Below are 14,416 nucleotides of genomic sequence, written 5' to 3'. Positions count from 1 at the left end.
ATGTATTTCACTACAGATTACAAAATGCATGCTTTAAAAAGTAATCAGTAATGTATTTCGTTAGATTACTCAGGTTTAGTAATGTAATCTAAATACTTTAGAATACTTTAAAATACTTAAGCTATGTAACACAAAGGAACATATTAAACCGATGCCTTGTTTTTATGTTTTCCAACTCTAAATAAAAAAGTGACATCTACCAGTCATAAGATTTGAGTTTTCTTTGCATTTTATTTTTAACAGCATCAGTTTTCCACAGCATTTCTATGAACAATAACAAAAAAAGTTATGTCATTTAAATCTATCAATAGCCTATAAATTCAATTTGAATACAATGAATGGGATTCCGTGCTGTTTCATGCTGCATTCCAAGCTTCAAAACGACACCAGACATGTCATAAAAGTAGCCAAAACAACTGGCAAAGTTCTCCAAGTTATACAATAGATTTGTTTAATGAATGGACCAAACTTTAAGTTATTACTTCACTGATAATCCTCTCTATGGAGAAGTGATCGGCACAAAAGAATCACCGAGTCAAAATTGACTGGGCTCGTTTCCGAAAGCAACTACGGTCGCAAGTAATGTCATTATAGTTCAATGTAATTTAACAACCACAGTTCGCTAACGATGCTTTTGGGAAACACACCTCAGATCTATCCAGTTTGTGAACCATTCACACTGGTTTCGTTAAACAAAAGAAATGATTGATTTAAAAGATTGACTCAAAAGAATCATCTGTTCACGAATCGGATCATGAACTCCAATTCGCATTACCACGCCAAAGGTGATCTATTCTTGAACATTTCGAATGAATAAAGACTTCAGGTTCATCTGTAAAGCAACACAAAGCTATCGTTTGACTTTATAAACTTTTATTTCATGCATGATTCGTATGGATCTGTTAACTGAATGCAAAGTGTGAATTCTAGGAGAATTCGGTGTCAATCAGTTGCCGCACGCAGTTTTTTTTTTTCAACAGAGAATCAGTTGCCTTATTGGTTGAAATCCCCAAACTGTTTACTTAAATATTAAATGAAGAAATTATATTTAAATTCAAAGTAATCACTTTGGTAGCCTAATCTAAAATAGGCTACTTTTCGGATAACTGTAATTTGATTACCACCTATTTAAAATGTAATTATAACGAAATAGTTACTCATATTTTGTATTTTAAATACGTAACGCTGTTAACATGTATTTCGTTACTCCCCAGCCCTGTTTATATATATATATATAAAATAGTTTCAGTTTCTTGTTTAATATTGCTCATAGTAAAACCTATGAAACCAGAAAGCTCTGAACAGCTACACGCAAAGATTTGGATGAAAAAATAAGGCAAGGCAATATTTATTCTGACCAGCAGAGAGAGACACACTCAATATTTTCCTTTTTTTACCTACGGAGCTGCTGTACTAAAAACCTTAAATCATGCAACAGATTTCCCACATTTTAACATATGAAATTCCGTTACTTTTTATGATACGGATAAGGATTTAAATTCAATGAATAAATTAAAAATAAAATACTGCACTCAAAAAATTGTGTTGTTATTGGTAAATACAATTAAAACTACTGAGAATTGTTTTCAATTGTATTAAAATAAAGTTGAAATAAAATAAAATATTTTAGATAAAAAACGTAAATGAAAATAAGAAATGGTGCTTTGGGAACTAACTGAAATAAGTTTAAGCTGAAGTACTAAAATGACTAAAACTGGAATAAAAATAAAGCAAAAAAAAAAAAAACCAACAACTAATAATTATGATAAATATGACAACTAAATTATAAAATTTAAATTAAAATTAAAATTAAAATGAAAAATTAACTAAAATTAAAATAAAAACTGAACATATAAAAATAGAAAGATAATTAAAATGATCAAACATTTATTTCCCCTAACTTTTCCATCCTGTAAACCACAATTGTGAATTTCCCAGATTTTTCTGAACTATTGGAAATGTATCATGATGAGGTGCAGTACCTTCAGAAGAGCCAGCGCCACATTGAAGATGATGTTCAACCCCTGTGAGGACAATGAAAAAATTTTTTTTACATACACAGAATCCTTTCTTTGAACATCAAACTGCCTGGAAGTACAAAACGGGCCACATACAAAGGTGTTTTATTGTAATAAAGATGATGCAATTTCATTTAAATGGTTCGTAGGAGCTGTAATGCTGTCTTTGCACTCTACTAGCAATGGGAAGTGTGATGTCGAGCACATTTGCATCTCCTAAAATAGCTTGAATCATACAAAGAGCTTAAATGTGTGGGAGTGACAGGAGCTGAAGGAAGAGGCAAACAATTTCGCTCGCACATGCTCAGGTGGACTGACAGGCAGGTGGATGTGAAGGATGGAGGTGCTGTGTATGTGTATGTGTATGGGTGTGTGTGTCTGAGGGGAGCAGGTGGCATCTCAGTAGCCAGCGGAGAAGCAATGCTGAAGTCAGCTCCGCATGGAAACACCCTCTCTGGCATTGCTTAGACAACCCGTTCACATGGCAACACCGAGCTATAAATATCCTGCCTTCTCTATTAATAACAGAAGGCAGAGGCAATCTTTCCCTCGACAGACTCTAGATGGCGCTAGGGGGCTAAATGGAATGGGGGGGGTGGATAATTGTGTGCGCGTGTGTGTGTGTGTGTGTGTGTGTGTGTGTGTATTTGTTGAGGGAGGGATAAGACTTTACTCTTTGGCTTGGGATCTGAACGCTTTGGTTATGCAAGAAATATGAATACTACGATTGCTTGTTAGAATTTATACTAGCAAAACTATTAGTATTTACATTTACATCAAGCAAAGAAATTTACAACAACCTGAGCAATTCATTCTTCAATAGCTTGAAGAATTAGAAAGTTCAAAAATTGTAGTAATTGCATTAACTATTGAGAATAGTTTGGGGTCGGTACGATTTTTTTATGTTTTGAAAGAAGTCTCTTTTGTTTGATCAAAAAATACAGTAAAAACAGTAATATTGGGAAATTATCACAATTTAAAATAACTAGTTTCTATTTGAATATATTTTGAAATGTAATTTATTCCTGGGATGCAAAGCTGAATTTTCAGCATCTTTACTCCAGTCTTAAGTAACACGTGATGCTTTAGAAATGATTCTAATATGCTTATTTGCTGCTCAAGAAACATTTCTCATTATTATAATCAATGCTGAAAACAGTTATTATATTTTATATATATATTTTATTATAACAGTTATAATATTTTTTTGTGGAAATGGTGATATATTTTTTCACTCATTCTTTGAGTAGTAGAAAGTTAAAAAGAACAGCATGTATTTGAAATATTAAAACCGTGTCTTTACTGTCCACTTGTGATTAATGTTCTTTGCAGAACAAACATATTACAACGCTTTCTGGTTTTGTGCCCAACATCTTTAGATGTGATGATTTTACAGCTTCTTTAGAACAGTGTATATTACAGAAGAAAAAAAAACTGAATACAAATAAATTTAAATGTAAATATGAATAGGGAGAGATGCATGAATAAGAAAGACTACGATCTCTATGAGTTACTTAACAGTAGAGCCAGAGCCTCAAAAGAAGGCAGAACACTAAATGTATTAGAGATGAACTAAAGAGAGAGAGAGAGAGAGAGAGAGAGAGAGAGAGAGAGAGGTGTCTCACAAGCATCTAACAGATTCTCATCATGCGATTCATTGACTGAGACAGGCTGAGGAAACTTTTAATTGTCTTGCCTCGGGCTACCACAGACGCTGAATGAAAGGAAAAGGGGAGAAAAGTGATGGGAAAAAAATAAAAGGAAAAGCTCTCTGAGGAGCAGAAAGGTCGAAGCGTTTCTTTTGGAAAGACACAAAGCCTATTTCTGAGAAGTCAAAGATGCTTGCTTTGGGAAATCTAACAAGTTCAAGAAGTTTAGAAACAACTGAACTTTCCGTCAGTTTCATGTGCTACTGGAAACCAAACTTCAATATTTATTTATCCAGAAAAGAAATACATAAAAAAAAAGCAATAAAAAAAGTTATTAAATCTTTTAAGTTTATTTCTAGGGTGAGCATAATTTATCATGAATTTACAAATTGTAATACTTAAATTTTTTTTCCTGTAGAGATTACACTCACAAAGACCAATTTCTAGCCGATGAAATCAACTTGAGCATAACTACACATATCTCTATTACTTTTTGTAATATGTTATTAATAAAAGTTTAGCATTAGGTATCATAAACTAACAAAGTGGAATACTTTTACATCATTTATTATTCTAGGTTAACGTAAATTTCTACATATGATTAAATTTTTTACATTTCAAACTGTATAAATAATATAATAATTGTGAGTAATCATAATAATAATCACTCACAAAGAAGCCAGTATTTTAAATCTGAGCATTTCCACAACATTTTACGGGTTTTATTAATTTTCATAACTTTCGCAGTCATTCATAATTAGGATAAGGATTAAAAAAAACAATATTAATCCATTTGAAGAGACTGCACTCACAAAGAGCAACTTCTAGCTAATGAAATCATTTAGCCTAAACTTCAGGGTAACTAGATAATTTTGCATCACTTTTTATGGATTTTATAAATTTCCCTGATTTTATTAACAAGCATTAAATATCATGAACTAACAAAGATCAGTACTTCAACAGCATTCATTAATTTAGGTTTATGTACATTTGTACATATAATATTACATTATTAACATTTCAAGTTGCATAGATTTATATTAATGTATTATGAACAAATGAAGGATGCAAAGTATATTTATATTTATATAATTAACAGGAACAATCACTAAATGCTAACTCGTGTTCATGAATTGAAACCTATTGTAAAGTATTACTTTAAACTATAGCACCTATGTCTCTAAACACGGTTTCTAATTATGTTGAGTTAGAAACAGTGACTTCTCATTGGTTAAATTACTTTTGGTTACTGTAATTTTGTGACTGGAGGAAGATATATCACCTCGCACAGGAGCAGGTCGGTGATATGGAAGACCATGCAGAGAGGGAACTTGGCGGTAAACAGTGTTAAGAACCACTGGGACGCGTACATATGGGCCTCCAGGTTCAGGTCCTGGAAGTGAGACCACAGGTCAGGCAACTGCTCCTGGAACGAGGGAGGAGGAGAGAAACAGGGACAATTAGTGCAAGGGAAAGAAATATGCATTATAACTGGTTTTATTATATGTTAGGGTTATTCAGATGACATTGTATTTATTTTTTGGAAGCAAAAGTGAAGGAACTTGAGCAGGAAGTATTTCCAAACAAAAAGAATAATAGACTACTGACCCTTTTCTTTCCACAAGCTTTCAAACCATTTCTATTGGAACTGTAAGACTACTGGACTACAGCACAGGGTCAAGAGTGCAGTTATAAAGCACATTACACAAACAATAGCTAATAATTCAATGACCTACGAGTGTTTTGATCTCCTTGAGTTTGAGTATTTGTGCTGCTGAGTTCATAAGAATGTGCTTTTTTTGTGTGTTTAAACCAGAGGTTATGAGGAGTATCAATAGAGAAATGTTCAGTGCTTTGCTGAGGCAATACAGAAATAACAATGATGAAGTAAAAGTTTCTTCAACGCTGCACTGGGAAAACCCAAAACTGAGAAAGCACTTATTTTCTTGCCTAAGATACACTTAGTCACTATTAATCTAGTAAAATTTGTGGACTTCACAAAAATCACTTTCGAATCAAAATAAAACTTGTCAATTTGCTGTCAACCTAAAGGTTCACACCTCTATAGCCCAGAGGGAACCCCCCCCCCCAAAATAAAAATAAATAAATAATAATAAAAATGAATAAATACAAATAAATAAAATGATTAAAAATACATAATTAAATGAAAATAAATTAAATTAAATATAAAATAATACATCGCCGCTCTTTAACAAGCTACACAATTTAAGGAAATGTTTATAACAAGTATGGCGCAGGACAAATGACATGCAAAGTTAGAGGTTCAAAACTAAGCATGAGAAAAAGCAATAGTGATGCTTGCCTCAAAAAGAGGAGTTACACTATGTATTCAGAGACCAGGTAGAGAATAAATTAAAGAGGTAACTGATATCTACACAGGCACATCTTAAATTAGCATCTCAAAAGACCCGGAGCTCAAGAGTGAATATTTTTCTGGGGTAGATTGCATTGTTAGATTGGAGAGGTGGGAGAGTTGGGTTAACACATGCAAAGTAAATGACGACTGAGGAAGAGACGGGAATTCTTCCAGAGAGTGCCGTATGGCACGTTATCCGTGATCGATGCTAACACTCTTGTAGTAGCAGAGCTAGTCAATACTAACCGGATTGGGTTTAGCGCTGAAAGAGGGCTACTTCAAGCCTAATTGCATTTCACCACAAAATTAAAACCCATTTTCCAGCGCATTAGGTCTAATAGCTTAGAGGGCCACCGCTTACACTTGAGATGCACAAGTACGGCCTGACAAGGGGTGTACAAGACTGTGTGCGATGCAATCTCTTAAAGAAATAGTTTACAAAAAAACATTTTATTTACTAACCATCCAAAATCTAGACGAGTTTGTTTCTTCAAGGTAACAGATTTGGAGAAATGTAGCATTACATCACTTGCTCACCAGTGGATCATTTGCAGTGAATGGGTGCCATCAGAATGAGAGCTCAAACAGCTGATAAAAACATCACAATAATCCACAAGTAATCCACAACATTCCAGTCCATCAATTGCCGTATGAAGTCAAAAGCCGCATATTTATAAGAAACAAATCCATCATGATAGCGCTTTAACTTTAAACCATCGCTTCTGGCCAAAATGCCAGTTCATAATCCATAACAACGCTTCCTCCAGTGAAAAAGTCCATCCCCTGTCAGGGCTCCAGACTCATTCTTCCCACTGGTCGCTCTTTTGCGAATAACTTTCTCAGTTGGTTGCACGAACATGATTTGGTCGCAATCATTTTTTTTTCTTTTTGCGCTACAACATGGGATTAATCAATGCATGTTGATGAACTTTTATCATAGTTTATAGTTATACGGAAACGAAAGTGGTTAACATTCAACCCGTTCTTTTTCATCAGTAGTATTATTTGCGAACTGTGAGTTCCTTTTTTGCTATGTTATAAGCCAGGCTTCATGCACTTTCACTTTTGAATACGTGATATTGTTGTCACATTTTAAAAGATAAATTGTGTTGTCACACAAAAGATAATTGTCTGTTTTGCTTACATACATCTACACACCATTCACTTTTTAAGACTAAAACAAAAGATGGATTCATTGTTATTCTTAATTAAAAGCACAACAACAATAAAACAGTAAGATAGAATGACAAACTAGCTTAAAAACATTTATTAACAAACACGAATAAGATGAGGCATGGCATACACCACATGCTGTATTATATACCGACTAATAAATTACAGAACGTTTAGCAAACACTGAGGAATCAGATGGCCTAAAAAAATAAAAGAGAGCCTTCCATAGCGTAACGTGAGGTAAACAGCAAAGATAAGCTGTCTTTTACTTTACTTTAGCTTGAAAACAATCCATCGTTTCACATCATTTTTGCCGCGCGCACCTTCGCACTCGTGCCGACACGGCGAGTATAAACCAGGCTCTACACTCGAAGCGCTGTGCAGTTCAAACGAGTAGCGCATTTTCGTTATGCTTTCAGCTTTGTTTGCCGTTTGATGTTTCTCATATGCAACAGAAATGGCAGCGCTTATGAGTTGAACAACGCGATGGTCGAGCCAGTGCGACCGCTCACAAAACGTAGTCTTTTTCACTGGAGAAAGCAATATTATGGATAGAGAACTCATATTTTAGCCAGAAGCAACAGTTTGAAGTTAAAAAAATCTTATTGATGGATTTGTTTATAACAAACACACAGCTTTTCACTTCACAAGACATTAATTGATAGACTGGAGTGGTGTGGACTATTGTGTTGTTTTTATCAGCTGTTTGGACTCTCATTCTGACGGCACCCATTCACTGCAGAGGATGCATTGGTGAGCAAGTGATGTAATGCTAAATTTCAACAAAGCTGTTCTGATAAACAACAAACTCGTCTACATCTTGGATAGCCTGAGGGTGAGTACATTTTCAGCAAATTTTCACTTTTTGGTGAACTATTCCTTTAACAAACACTCAAAAGCCAAACCTGCAGCAGACGCTCCAGCTGGTAGAACTTGCAGTGAAGATCTTCAAAGTTGTTTCTGTAGAGCTCTCGAAGACCGTAGTTGTACATGATCTTCACCAGCACGCAGAAAGCTTGCTCTTCAGGCATCTAAAGAGAAAAAGCGAGAGATATTGCCATGATATTTCAGATGCAAATGCTTTCTGCATGAATAGGGCTCAATAAACACAACCAACCCATGATGTTTAGATGAGTCAACTGTCCGTCTACCTGTCTGTAGCAGTCTACAGTGATGCTATCAGAGTTTGTTTGTGTTTCTGAGACGGAGAGCGAGACAGACAGAGAGCTGGGTATTAAATCACGCAGACATGCTGTGTGTCCCGAGTTCAATGGGCTCCAGCAGGTAGATGGGCTCCGTCATTAATATTCCTGACAGCTCCTGAGCTTCCTGGGCAAGGCCACGAGGAAGACACTTACACTACATTATAGAAATCCCCAAACGTGCTCTAATATCAAGCCCCATAAGGGCTGGCGTCGCAGAAAAACAAAAAACGCCATCTTATTCAGCCCTCGCTTTAATTAAATATGGAATTAACCGTTTCATCAATGTCCTTCCCTCGCTTCCTGTTTCTCTCCACCTACTATTAGCTCAATAACAAGCCTCAAAAAGTCAAAGATAAGGCACAATGAGGTAGGTTTCTATTTACACTTTTATTAGTGTTTATTATTTAGTTAGCAAGCTCTCTCAAAAACTCTTCAAATTGCTGATTTACCAGCACAGCAGTTGAGCTTAAAGATAAAACCGACCTAAAAGGATGTTTACATAATGCCTGCTAAGAGAAAGTAACATGTACCTCTTTTGCAGTATAAATTCACAAATTTCACACAAACGTGAAAGCCTGCATTCATGTAACTTTGTATTTTTGGGTTAGTGTCTCAAAATGAAATAAAAAGAATAATAAATGAATAAAACTACATTCAAATAAAATAATAAAATCATTAATAAAACAAAGCTACATGATTTGAGCTAACATTCACGTCTCTAACATGGATGTATAGTGCAGTTTAATACTTAAACTTGTCATAGACTTACTTGGCTTTAATATGTGTATTTAAAATACTTATCTGTGCAAGTGTAACGGAGGCCAGCTGGTAGGTGCTGTGCAGGTAAACCTCACTCCCCTGATCTCAAGAGGCGCGATAGCGACTGACGCTAGGGGTGGGGGTTACACAGGCAACATGGATGAAACTAGGGATGCACCGAAATTAAAATTCTTGTCCGAAGCCGAACAAAATGAAACACTGGGCCGAAGGCCGAATAACGAATACGGTTTTTCGCATTTTCCCCCCCATGTAGACCTATTTTGCCAATTTTTTTCACCATTGCATAAATTAAATAGCCAAAATGTGCTTTTTACTGTTTTGTCCTGCTTTTCAAATAAAAAATTAATTACAAAACAACAATTTAAAAATATTTACTTAACACTGAACATTTATTTATCATTCTAGCAGACATTATACCAACAAAGCACAATTTAACTTAAAATATAATAATAATAATAATATTTTTTGGCTATTTTTGAGACTTGAATCAGGAATGTATTTTTTAATGTACAAATAAAGGCAGCCTTGCTGAGCAGAAGAGAATTCTTTTAAAACATTAGAATATATTACAGATCCCAATTTGAACACTGTATGAATGTTACGGGCCAGTGTGTGTGTTGTGATTGGTTAGCTGGGCCAGTGCGTGTTGTGATTGGTTAGCTGGGCTAGTGTGTGCTGTGATTGTCACACTCGGCGCCTGGTCAGGAAATGTCATGTCCCTTACCATAGTCGCCTGCCAGCTTCAGTGTAAATATTGCGTCAAAATCAAATCAAATCAATTTGAGCGCGATTTAAACCCAGATGATTGGAACCACTCTAAGTTCGTCTGTCTTGGGAAAGCTAGCGAGTCTCCGACATAGTGATAACACTCGTTGCCTTCTCTACTGCAGCTCAACCAGGTCTCGTCCCATTCGTCGATATTTGTGATATCACAAATCCCGGAAAATATGCTTTGTAGTCCAAATGAGTAATTCGTTGTAGTTTTTGAAAAGTGATTTCTGTTAAATAAAATATCTCCTTTTGAATTGGACTTTGAGCTTTGTAACTTTGCAGATCTTTTTTATGCTCAAACAGCAACATTACAGACTAACTAAAGTTGAAAAAGTGAAAAAGCATAATAGGACCCCTTTAATAGAGCTGTTGTAGGGTAATTATTATTATCATTATTATTTTCTTACTTTTTTATTTTATTTTACAGAACAACAGTAAAATTACAATACTATCATTTATGAATGTTGATGGAGTTGTTGTTTTTTCTCTGCTTTTATTTTGACAGAAACCCGCAGGAAGATCTCAGTGCTTCTTTTTGTTGACAACAGCAGATTTATAAATGATTCTCATTACGAATTTGGGAAGATGTTTGTCGCATGCATCACATTGTCACATGCCTTTAAAAAAATTCACAAAAAATGTTACTGAGCAACTGACGAGTAACAGCGTCAACACAGATTTTCCTCTTGCTTTGGACTTTGAACCCTGGCGCCGCGAGCTCGTGCAGCGCTCTCAGAATAAATGCAATTTGTGCGTGCATTAGAAAATATAACACTCTGCAGTTTATTTACTAATCGTTTGAGGCCATTTTGCGATTTCAATCCTCAAAGTAGCCTAACCACCAGCATCAGCCACCTCTTCTTCTCATCGGAGACATGTGATGCAGCACTAAACAGTCTCTCGCTGTCAGTGCTTCATGCTAGTAATGATTTCTGCGTCTTTCTCTGATAGTTTTAAATACTTTCACACTGCCGACATGTTTGCTGCATTAGTGCGTGCCTCTATTTGATCGCCTTAGTCATTGTTCGGTACATATTATTCGGCCTTTTCGCTTATTTGATTTGATTTTTTTGCTATTTCCGGCCGAATAATTTCGGTTGCCGAACATTCGGTGCATCCCTAGATGAAACAGTGCTGGTCATGCAAAATACTTACATGTAAAAGTAATACGGCTGCCAAAAATGATTGACCTTGGCAATATCCAATCTCTTCATCATACACAGAATAAGCCTGTGGAAAAAACATCAGTTCAGATATTGAGTACCAATGTCAAGGAAAAAATAATTAAATATTTTTTGTTTATGAGAACGTAATGATATTTCTCGGTTTCTGAACCTTTTTTTTTTTACTTAATCAAAAATAATAAAATTATAGAGAAATGTTTTATATAGAAAGTTACTTAGAGAAAAAAATATTTATTTATAGAGAAATAAAGCATGTTCGATGTATAAATACAGCCTTACTAAACATTTTCAAATGAATAAACACGTCACAATTTAAAGTTACATGTGTTGTGAATGCAGCTTCATGTTGTCTTTAAATCACAAGCTTCGTCATAAATGACTGGAAACACTGATAAACGCTCATGGCAACATATGCCACTCCGAGCTGAGGGGGTTTGTCTCCAGGATTAGCTGGATTGAAGGTCTTTTGCACAATTTAGGAGGCCTTTAATCTGTCGGTGCCAGTCAGCTAATGGAGAACCTATTAAGACTCCTCACAAAAGAGATTTAACAGAAAACAGGACCACCGCACCACTTTTCTTATCCACTCAATGCTTTTGCCCAGTTTTTCTATAATATTAAATTTAATATACAATTTTTACAATTATAATCAAAATGTATATTGTAAGATTTTTATAAAATGTATTTTTATATATTATATTATTATTCTATATTTTAAAATGATTAAAATGTATTACTTTGCCAAGCAATAAAGTTTATTTATGAATTAAAATGGTCAAGCAACATAACGATGCACTAATACTGAATTCAACTGATTTCTGGTCAAAGGTGCGTGTATTTTAAGACTGCTTTGTTTTATGTGTCTCATTCATTCGGATTTTACAGCCAGAACCATCTGTTTAATTATATAGAGATAGATGTGTGCTTAACTGGATAATTGCCTGCTGGATAACTGCATAATCTATTACTCTAGCTTTGTTTCTAAATATAATAACGGATGCATGATGCATAACTGTTTAACTAGCAGAGTGTACGAGTTCTCATTTTCACAGACGCAGGACACAGGGAGGCGAGTACAGCATGTGGTTGGATACCTGTATCTATCGAGGCCGTTTGTATTACGGCAAAACAAAAGGTCAGTGGATAGAGATGTTGCAGCAGTGTCGTGATGCTTGTTACCAGATGACAGGAGTGAGTCATGCCTGCAGGATGAGCAGCTTTCACCTCACCTTGCAGATCTTGTAGAGAGAGTCTTGGCCATCGCCGCCTGAGTCTTTGAAGTAGTCGTGAGCAGGAAAGGTGCGATGGATGTCTCTGGTGATGACGGCTTCCTGAGCGGAGTCCTGTGGGTTCAATCAAGAGTGTTACAATCAGGCTTTTTAAAAATTTTATATTTATTTTTGAGTTCATTAATATAATTTTTTTAAGTTTATGATTTTTTTTGTTTTTCATAAATGAATGATTAAATTAATAAATATTTGTTATTGGATCATTTATAATTATTTTAATAAATAAATATTATAACTAATGATTTATATTACTTATAAAATATTTACTTATAGAATATACTTATACTTTAGTATTTATTATTACTAAATTAAAATAAGATTATTTTTATAATAATAAAAGTAAGAAAAGATTTTGCATTACACTACAATATTTATTAGAATTGTTTTCATAAATAGTGATTTTTTAATGAAATGTCATTTATTTATTATTATTAATTTTACTTTTTGTAAATTAATAATTTTAATGTTAATAATAATAATAACTTTGCATTATTTTATTTATTATTTACTTAGATTAATTATTTTATAAATAAATATATAAATAGAAACTACTGTATTATAATGTATAAATATGTATTTATTTATTATTACTAGCTGCTTATTAGTCATACTTATTTAAATAAATAGGTTTTCATAATAATAATAATAATAATAATAATGGCCCACAATAAAATGCTGTATTAGATTTAGATTTTCTTTATTTAATTTGACCTGGATTCTAGACTTTTTGGGGCCATTTTGACACTTTTTTTCCCCATACAAACAGCAACAGATGGGGGAACATATCTGTGATTTGAACAGATTAGTGTGCTGGCAGATGAGATAAAGATGAGGTCCTGTCATATATGTAGCCTGCACTGGAAAAGCTCAATTACCAATCAATGATGGTCATTTTCTCTACAACCTTTGATCTCAATCAATGTTCGTTGCAGCTCTAATACAAACTTGAAGGTTAAGCTTGACTGAGGACAGTGGAGGAGAGTGTATAATGTGTATTTTGTCAAGAAGACTCCAAGAAGAGTCCATGAGTGAAGGAATAACCTTGTGTGAAGTGTTGACAGAGCTGAGATAGATTAAGAAGCGCAGGAAAGTGTCTTATTCAGCACAGCACACTCTTCAAAGCTGAACAGCAAACCGAATTAACAAGTCATATGAAGACGGCATTCCAGTCACATGACATTAACTTGAAATGCAAAACAGGGCTGAAACTCTGGACCAGAGACATTTAAAAGCATCTAATCTGGTCCAAACTGACTCCAGAATGAGTTTTCTGCCATACAGAATTATGGGAAGTGTAGTTTTGCTGCACAAGCCTGTCATAAACCGGCTAATTGAGCAAAATATTAAGCAGTTTTATTTCCCGTCAAGTCTTGAGTGAACAGATCCGTGGAATTCATGCCGTGGCAACATCAGTCGGTAACTGTGGAAATGTCTCTGACAGGCTGAGTTGTAATAAGGTGCATTCAATTAACAGCGTGTGTCAGGGCAAATTAAAGGCGTCATTAGTCAACTAATGCGAGAGAGGGAAGGACAGGTTTTCACCTCCCCTCATCTGTTTACAGCACGGCTGAGAATTTGTTAAAGGGTGGGCAGAATAAAGGCTGACAGAGGATGAAGGGAATGGAATGGAGTCCGGGGTAATATTTGATTTTAAAATCAAAAGAAATAAAAGAAATAATAATAATAGTTGTAATAATAAAAAATATATAAATTATATATATACGCTGTATATATATATATACACTGTATATATATATATATAATTATGTATTATTATAAAAACATACATATATAAATAAAAAATTAAATAATACATTTAAAAATATATAATATTGGAATGGAGTCCGGGGTTATATTATATTTGATTTTAAAATCAAAAGAAATAATCAAAAGAAATAATAACAGTAGTAATAATAATAATAAATATATAAATTATATATACTGTATATATATATATAAATCAACAATAA

At 34.3% G+C, this 14,416-nt stretch overlaps 1 protein-coding gene across 1 annotated transcript in view; it reads right to left on the bottom strand.

Annotated features, from left to right (window-relative positions):
- Positions 1 to 14,416, bottom strand: part of rabgap1l (RAB GTPase activating protein 1-like) — a 92,324-nt gene that overhangs the window by 19,055 nt on the left and 58,853 nt on the right. The window contains exons 12-16 of the mRNA XM_016291063.1: positions 12,387 to 12,500; positions 11,129 to 11,203; positions 8,123 to 8,248; positions 4,950 to 5,093; positions 1,983 to 2,024 (exon numbers count right to left, since the gene is read on the bottom strand). Of these exons, the coding sequence (XP_016146549.1) occupies positions 1,983 to 2,024; positions 4,950 to 5,093; positions 8,123 to 8,248; positions 11,129 to 11,203; positions 12,387 to 12,500 (501 nt within the window). The remainder of the gene's footprint in view (positions 1 to 1,982; positions 2,025 to 4,949; positions 5,094 to 8,122; positions 8,249 to 11,128; positions 11,204 to 12,386; positions 12,501 to 14,416) is intronic.

The sequence above is a fragment of the Sinocyclocheilus grahami genome, unplaced genomic scaffold, assembly GCF_001515645.1.
Source record: "Sinocyclocheilus grahami isolate Dianchi unplaced genomic scaffold, SAMN03320097.WGS_v1.1 scaffold267.1, whole genome shotgun sequence".
Lineage (NCBI taxonomy): Eukaryota > Metazoa > Chordata > Actinopteri > Cypriniformes > Cyprinidae > Sinocyclocheilus > Sinocyclocheilus grahami.
Note: the sequence above shows the minus strand (reverse complement) of the source record. Positions and strands in the feature narration are given on the sequence as shown.